General features: G+C 58.4%; 1 protein-coding gene and 1 long non-coding RNA gene across 4 annotated transcripts in view; one reads left to right on the top strand and one right to left on the bottom strand.

The window, feature by feature from the left end:
* Positions 1 to 1,035, bottom strand: part of LOC132010865 (uncharacterized) — a 4,772-nt gene extending 3,737 nt beyond the window's left edge. Inside the window, exons 1-2 of one of the 2 annotated variants that reach the window (XR_009402295.1) lie at positions 972 to 1,035; positions 781 to 867 (exon numbers count right to left, since the gene is read on the bottom strand). This is a non-coding gene — a long non-coding RNA (uncharacterized LOC132010865). Of the gene's footprint in view, positions 1 to 780; positions 899 to 971 lie in introns of both variants that reach the window. The other variant, XR_009402294.1, reaches the window with a different exon arrangement.
* A 90-nt stretch (positions 1,036 to 1,125) lies between these two features.
* Positions 1,126 to 5,647, top strand: TNFSF14 (TNF superfamily member 14). Of its 2 annotated transcripts, XM_059387690.1 has the most exons (4): positions 1,126 to 1,473; positions 2,933 to 2,969; positions 3,245 to 3,286; positions 3,932 to 5,647. In XM_059387690.1, exons 1-4 carry the CDS (start codon positions 1,255 to 1,257, stop codon positions 4,357 to 4,359), a joined length of 726 nt encoding a protein of 241 aa, XP_059243673.1. In that variant the 5' UTR covers positions 1,126 to 1,254; the 3' UTR covers positions 4,360 to 5,647. The 2 variants fall into 2 exon arrangements, with proteins under 2 accessions (XP_059243673.1, XP_059243674.1); XM_059387691.1 differs by lacking the exon at positions 3,245 to 3,286.
* Positions 5,648 to 7,296: the final 1,649 nt, after the last annotated feature.

Genomic DNA, 7,296 nt, shown 5'->3' with positions numbered 1-7,296 from the left:
GCTGTGAACTGTTTGTGTCCCTCCCCCAGTCCTCTGCTGAAGTCCTGTGGCGTAAAGTGACAGCAGCACGCGGTGGGGTCTTGGGAAAAAAAAAAAAAAAAAGAACGTGGAGTCCTCCGGAACGACACGAGTCCGATACAAACACAAGTGCACCAGGACCGGAAACAACAGACACTTATTTCTCAGCGTTCTGGAAGCTGGAGGTCTGAGAGGCAGGTGCCAGTGTGGTCGGGCTCTGGTCAGGGCTCTCTTCCCAGCTTGCAGACCCAAAGAGAGAGCAGATCTCCCAGTAGGGCACTCATCCCATTCCGGAGGACTCCACGTTCAAGACCTAGTCCCCTCCCCCAAGACCCCACCGCCCGATACTGTCACTTTAAGGATCAGGACTTCAGCAGAGGACTGGGGGAGGGACACAAACAGTTCACAGCACTGGGGCGAGGTGGGAACCGTGGGTATACCCATGGGGGGCGGGGAGGCTTGGGTGGAGGTCTGCCTTGGAGACTGAGTCACCGGGGCTTTGCTGAAAGGTGGGATGTGAGAGATGAGAAAAGGTGGGGCTCCACAGGCTACTTCAGGGCGTCCCCCAGGACAACTCCCAGACCAATCGTTCCACCACCTGACTGTGAGTTCCCATTAAAACTTGCATGCACACACATGTGCACACACACACGCACACGCGCACACACACACACACACACACACACACACACAGAAACCACTCTCGTATTTCCCGCCGCTCTCACTACCCTCTAACACACTGTAGAGTGTCTTCTTATTTACCAGGCTCGTTGTCTCTCGCGCCACTGGAGTAGGAGTCCAGAAGACCAGGGACTTTGGTCTCTCTTATTCACGGCTGCGCCCTCCAACCTAGAACAGTGCCCGGCACACGGGAGATGATCTAGAAATATTTGGTAACAGAGTCAAGGAGGCAGCCGCAGGGAAAAGCTGGGGCCTCCCTGCTCGGTCCCTACCTGAGTCACATCTTCAGATGCCCCTGGAAAGTGTGAGAGGCCACATGAGTGAGAGTGAGACAGGGCCAGCCTGGGGGTGGGGGGACAGGAAGAAGAGGAGGGCCAGTGGGGAAAGGGGAGGGGCTGAACCCCTGCTCTAAAGGCGGCCCCGGGACCCACGGGTGCCTGTCTGCAGCGTGCAAAGCCCAGGAGGCTTGGGCAATTGTGGTTTCCTCCCTGCCCTCGGGGACGCAGCCGTGCTAGCCCAGCCCCCCGCGTGTCTCAGGACCTCATCTGCTCAGGCATGGAGGAGACAGTTGTGCGACCTTCGGTGTTCACGGTGGACGGACAGACCGACATTCCATTCAGGAGGCTGGGGCACAGGCGTCGGAGACGGCCCTGCAGCACAGCCCAGCTGGGCCTGGGCCTCCTGCTGCTGCTGCTGGCCGCCGGGCTGGCCGTCCAGGGCTGGTTCCTGCTTCAGCTGCACTGGCGCGTGGGGGCGGTGGTCACACCCCTGCTGGTGAGTGGGGGCCTCGGGGCTTGTGGCCAGGGACGCGGTGCCTGTGTCACTGGGCATCTCTCTGTGCGTGCATGTGCAGAACAGGAGACAGGCCAAGGGCAGCCCCAAGCAAGTCAATTTGTCTCTCTGAAACTCAGTTTCCTCATCTGTAAAATGGGTGTGGTAATAAGAGTGCTCAGCTCCCAGGGAACGAAAGGGGATACTGTGTGTGTGGTGCCAGGGGCAAGTGTTCAATCCATCAAAACAGGTGTTTTTAAAAATCAAGACATAAATGCATTCTGCCCGTTCAGGGGTACAGCCTGTTGATCTGAGGCATTTATTTTGTGATATGATCGCTTGTGGTGGGAGCAAACCCAACTTTGGTGTGCTGTGATGATCACTTCTTCTAGTGGTGCCCCCCCATAAAATCAGTCTCTTAGAGCAGGTTTTATGTCCTTTTTATTTTTTTAAGTTTTTTTTTTAAATCTGACACACACAGAGAGAAATCACAAGTAGGCAGAGAGGCAGGCAGAGAGAGGGAGAAGCAGGCTCCCAGCTGAGCAGAGAGCCTGATGAGGGGCTCAATCCGAGGACCCTAAGATCATGACCTGAGCTGAAGACAGAGGATTTAACCCACTGAGGCACTCAGGCTCCCCAGGTTTTATATTCTTAATAGAGTCCTGCGGTCTGTAACCCCCGGCACTGGCACTCTGACATTGTTGATTACGACCAGCCGTGCCCGGGTCCCCACTGTGGGGACCGTCACCAACCCGTTCGGTCTGGGTCTGTGAGAATCTCCCTCTGCATCAGTTTTCCCTTGACTGTGGATGTATCTGTCTGTGTCTCTGTGTCCCACGCCACGGCCACATGACCTCGCTTTTGTGTCCTGTGTCGCCGGGTCACTTCTCCTTGGGCCTGGATCTGAGGGCCACACGCGCACGTCCTTCACGTGACTCCACATTGCCGTCCGGCATCCGTCCGCGTGCCCGCGTGTCCACTTGCTGGCCTGTCTATGGCTCACGCCTTGGCGTGGCGCACAGACCCGTGTGGACCCATCAACAACACACCCGTGTATCTGAGTCCACGTGTCCACGTGAGCCTTGTCAGTGTGTCACGCTAGTGTCCAGGTCTGTGCCCTACACCCCGTGTCCGTACCCACTCGTTGGCACCGATGTCCGCGTGTCTTGCCGTCCAGACTGATGTATCCATCATAGGACTTACTGAATTAACCCTTACATAGTGCTTCCTATGTGCTGGATGCTGGCCCACACTTTCCACCCGTGAAGTCACTGACTCCTAGAGAGGTACCATCCCTATGTCTATTTGCGGAGGGGAAACTGAGGCTGCCGGGTGGGGCGGGGCTGTGCACGTGGGCCTGGGTGGTGTCTGCACCCGTGGTCTGCGTGTGTCACAGTCATGAGTCAGGATGCCAGTGCGTGGGCCCCTCAGGCCCTCACCCTGGGCTCCTCTGCCTTTTCAGGACGGAGATGCGAAATCCTGGAAGCAGGTGATGCAAGGTGAGTCAGGGTCCTGGGCCCCAGGGAGGGCCGGGCAGGCTGGTTCCCACGCTGTCCCCGCCCCCTCAGCCCATTGCCCAATGTGATTTACACAACTGGTCAGAGCCCAGCAGGTGCCCCTCCTCCAGGCCGGAGAAGGAGAAGTCTGGGCCACTCCGGAAAGGGTGGGGTTGACACCAGGAGGTAGACTCCATGACCCCTCCGGGGGGTGCGGGGAGCAGCCGACCCTCCCACTCCACTCCAGTCGCCGCTCAGCCCTCCCCCTCTCTCTCCAGAGCGGAGGTCCTATCAGACCAACCCAGCCGCACACCTTACAGGTGAGGGGGACCCCGGGTGCTGGCATGGGGAGGGGGGCAGGGTGTCCTGGGGAGACCAGACAGACGGACGGCCAGCTTGTCAGAGCGCTCATCCGCCCACGCGTGCCATCACTCTTCGTTCCCAGCATAGCCCAGACCACAGGCACCGCCCGTGCACTTCTCCTCTCATTTAAGGAATAAGCCCCTTACCGTGCTCACGGTGTCGCCCGTGTGGTAATGGCCTCTGGCCGTGTTCATTCACTGCACCCTGAGGAGGCACGGCTCATAGCTCCCGCTCCCTGAGCAAGAGACTGAGGATGTGGAGATGAGCCTCCTGGACCAGACTGCGCTCCGTCCATCTCCCCTGCCTTTATTCTGCCACTCCCAAGTGTTCATGCTTTTGGCCAGTCACTTAATTGCGCCATGCCTCAGTTTCCCCACCTGCGGGGGGGGGGTGGTTAAAACGAGTTAGGACAGAAAAGAAGCAAGTGACTTGGCCTCTGGGTGTCTCCATTTCCCTCCCCCCTGCAAAGTGAGGGTAAAGATGACCTAATACGTCTAAAGTTCTCAAACAGCCTAAAACGGGAAGGGGGTAGGGTAGGTGGTCAGGCTCTCTCACCCAGAGACCGGCACGTGCTGACCGGCCCCCTCTCTCTCCATCCCCAGGAGCCAACTCCAGCCTGACGGGCAGCGGGGGCCCGCTGCTCTGGGAGACGAAGCTGGGCTTGGCCTTCTTGAGGGGCCTCGGCTACCGCGAGGGCTCCCTGGTCATCGCCCGGGCCGGCTACTACTACGTCTACTCCAAGGTGCAGCTGGGAGGCGTGGGCTGCCCGCCGGGGCCGAGCGGCAGCCTGCCCATCACCCACGGCCTCTACAAGCGCACGCCCCGCTACCCCGAGGAGCTGGAGCTGCTGGTCAGCCGGCGGTCCCCCTGCGCGCGGGGAGCCAGCTCCCGCGTGTGGTGGGACAGCAGCTTCCTGGGGGGCGTGGTGCACCTGGACGCCGGTGAGGAGGTGGTGGTCCGCGTGCCCCAGGAGCGCCTGGTCCGACTCCGCGACGGCACCCGCTCCTACTTCGGGGCTTTCATGGTGTGAAGGAAGGACTGACCGCAGATCACGGGGGTCGGACAGGCAGCGGAACCTCAGAGATGCTCTGGGGAGCCCCAAACTCAACAAGCAAAGAGCTCGGCAGCCACCTCCAGGGGCCGAGGACCCAGCCACCCCCGAAGGCTGCAGACCCAGCAAGCAACAAAGGAAACCCTGGGGACCCTGCCACAGGCGGTCCTGAAGACAAAGCCCCCGGGGACTCGGGGGTCTGGAGGCCCCCAATGAGGGGATAGCTAATCTGCCTGATATTCAGGAAGAAGGGGCGAGGGGTGGGTATTTATGTTTTTGATTCAGAGAAGAGTGGGACTTGGGGGTCCCGGGACTTGGCTGAAGACAGGAAGCCTCACTCTCATGCGCGTGGGCGGCCGGGGGGAGAAAGTCATCAAGACTCCTCCGTGTGGACAGCCCAGCCCAGGCCCACCGGCGGCCACAGTCACACATTCAAGTTCCACCCGCAGCTGCATGGCCCCCCTTCTCCTGGCCCTGTGAGGTTGTTCTCAGAGACTCTGCACAGCCCGTGTGCCGCGTGCCGGTAATTGTGTGACAACCGGCTCTCCCGGGAGGGGAGAGACTTTGTAGTATCTGCGATTTCCTTGGTGTCGTTACTCCCGTGGCGGCTGGTTTCCCGCTACCAAGGCATCCCCTAGGGGCCAGCTCCCGGCTCTGTCGCATTCCGGTCCCACGAGGACGTCAGGGTGGTGTTTCAGCACCCAGGTCAGGGCCTGGCCCCCGGAAGGCACCTGGAAAAGGCTTGCAGAGAGAAAGCAGGGAGGGTGGAAAGGAAGAAGGAAGGAGTGGGGAGGGCCCTGGAGGGAGCGAGTGAGAATGCAGACCCACCGAGGGTGTCGCAGAGAATCACACAGCCCCACAATCGCTTTCACAACTGCACTCATACACACAAAGCATCGCATTCTCGCACAACTGCACACATGTCATGGCATCACAAACACTCCGTCACAGACATTATGTGAGAACCACATGGGAACAGTCATACCCAAGTCATCATCACAACCGCAGTCACCCACAGGGGCCGTACAGTCACACCAAGTGTGACACATGGGATGCCATGATCATCACACTGGACTTCCTCGTGCTGTGTCATGGTCACACCCATCACACACACAGCATCACATACATACACACACACACACACACACACGCATGCAGCCTAAGGTTCCTCCCACCCGAGACGGATACATCCTGGGATGAGGACCAGACTCTGTCTGAAGCCCTGGGCTCCCGGACCACGGGTCTTGGAAATAAATAGTAAATGTTGCACCTGGGTCTGTCTATTCTCAGGGAAAGGGTGGCTCGCAGAGGCACAGGGGTAGATGCAATCACCCGTGGAAGTCACTTTACAACTTTACAGATCAGAAAACTGAACCCGGTTGGCCCAACTCCATGTAGGAAGCTCAGAGGCCGGGGGGTGGGGGGGGGGGGGGGGGGGGGGGCGGGAGGGAGTCCAGAGATGTCATGCCCAGGTCTGCCTCCCCCTCGAGTCTCCCATTCCTGAGCAAGTGGAGGCTCCCTCCTGCCAGGCACCCCTATGGCAGGCATCGGGGACAGAGTGGTGGTCTAGCCAGCGAGCTGGAATCTTGGAGCAAGTGGGAGCATGGGGGGAGTATGGGGGGAGGGGCAGGTAATGAGACCCATACAAATCAGATGGTCTGTATAAATGAGCAGGTATCCCGGTGTGGCCAAAGGGAGGGGCTGCTGCCCAGGACCCAAAGATAAGGGCTCAGTCCCCAGAAGTGGATGGATTATTGTTATTATTGTTGATACTGTTCTCACATTGCCCGGCACGGGAGGTGGGGGGGGGGGAGGAAACACGCTTTGCAATCAGGTGGTCCTGCTTTCCAGTTTCCCTCTGCCACTTGCTGCTGTGTGACCTCAAGCAAGTCCCACCTTGGTGCCTCTGTTTCCTCATCTGCAAAATGGGAGGTGATGCCAGTCCTCACCCTAGGTCTGTTGTAAAGATGAAAATCAGATCAGGCACGGAAAAAAACATTTGTTATGGTGCTTGGTACACAGTAAGAGCTCCATAAGTGCACGAGTGACATAAGTGATTTAGAAATATTAAGAACAGCGTTTGTCAGGCACTTTCACTATGCCAGGCATCTCGTGTGAGTCAGAACCTTATATACACACCTGGGCAGGACTTGCTGTTGCCCGCACGTTCCAGACCTAGAGAGAGAGAGAAAGGCACGCAGTTTCATGCCTCTCTGCCCTTGAGGACTGGTGGGAGGTGTGGGGCAGCCCCAAATGCCCAGCCCCAGCCCCAGCCCCAGCCCCAGCCCCAGCCCCTACTAGAGTTTCCTTTACTCTTGTCACCATTTTTCTATTTCCGTGGCTTTGATGCGACCAAGATGTGGGGACGGCCTATTTACAAAGCTGCCGGCAGCCACCAACTTCCGCCTGGGGATGGAACCTCTCGCTAAGTTTAGCCTCCAAAGATCATTCCTGGGAGGGGCCTCCCAGCCCTGAGGTGGAGGAGCCGGTGGAAGGAGACAGAGGGCGGGTAAGAGGAGGGGTAGGAGGCGAGGTGGAAAGAGGGGGAGGGGAGGGAACACCGGAGGGAGGAGGCACAGAGAGCCCTGGAGGTGGAGAGGCAGGCGCAGTAGGAGATCTAGAACCCAGCTTGATTTCAGATAGAGCATGGGGCGGGAAGCCCCCAGCCCAGGCCACTGACCTACTTCACAACTTCTGAGAAGTTTATCTGCTTGATTTCCGCTTTCACATCCCGTGCTCCGACATCAGTTCAAATATCACCTTCCCCCACAATTAGCTCTTCCTCCAGACCTGAGGTCTGCATCCCTGCCCTCCCCCAGCCCCTGCTCTCCCTCCATCTCCTGCCAAAACCTGGAGGCGGTAGAAGTAAAAATAATGATGATAAGTCATTGATGAATCTCATATTATAATGCTATA

The sequence above is a fragment of the Mustela nigripes genome, chromosome 2, assembly GCF_022355385.1.
Source record: "Mustela nigripes isolate SB6536 chromosome 2, MUSNIG.SB6536, whole genome shotgun sequence".
Classification (NCBI taxonomy): Eukaryota; Metazoa; Chordata; class Mammalia; order Carnivora; family Mustelidae; genus Mustela; species Mustela nigripes.
The sequence above is the reverse complement of the archived record's forward strand: the minus strand, read 5'-3'. Positions and strand labels throughout refer to the sequence as shown.

Excerpts from the sequence above, each read along its gene's own strand:
- TNFSF14 (XM_059387690.1), top strand. The coding sequence starts at position 1,255 with ATGGAGGAGACAGTTGTGCGACCTTCGGTGTTCACGGTGGACGGACAG. Across the intron at positions 1,474-2,932 it reads CGGTGGTCACACCCCTGCTG|GACGGAGATGCGAAATCCTG; the intron begins GTGAGTGGGGGC and ends CTGCCTTTTCAG. Across the intron at positions 3,287-3,931 it reads CCCAGCCGCACACCTTACAG|GAGCCAACTCCAGCCTGACG; the intron begins GTGAGGGGGACC and ends CTCCATCCCCAG.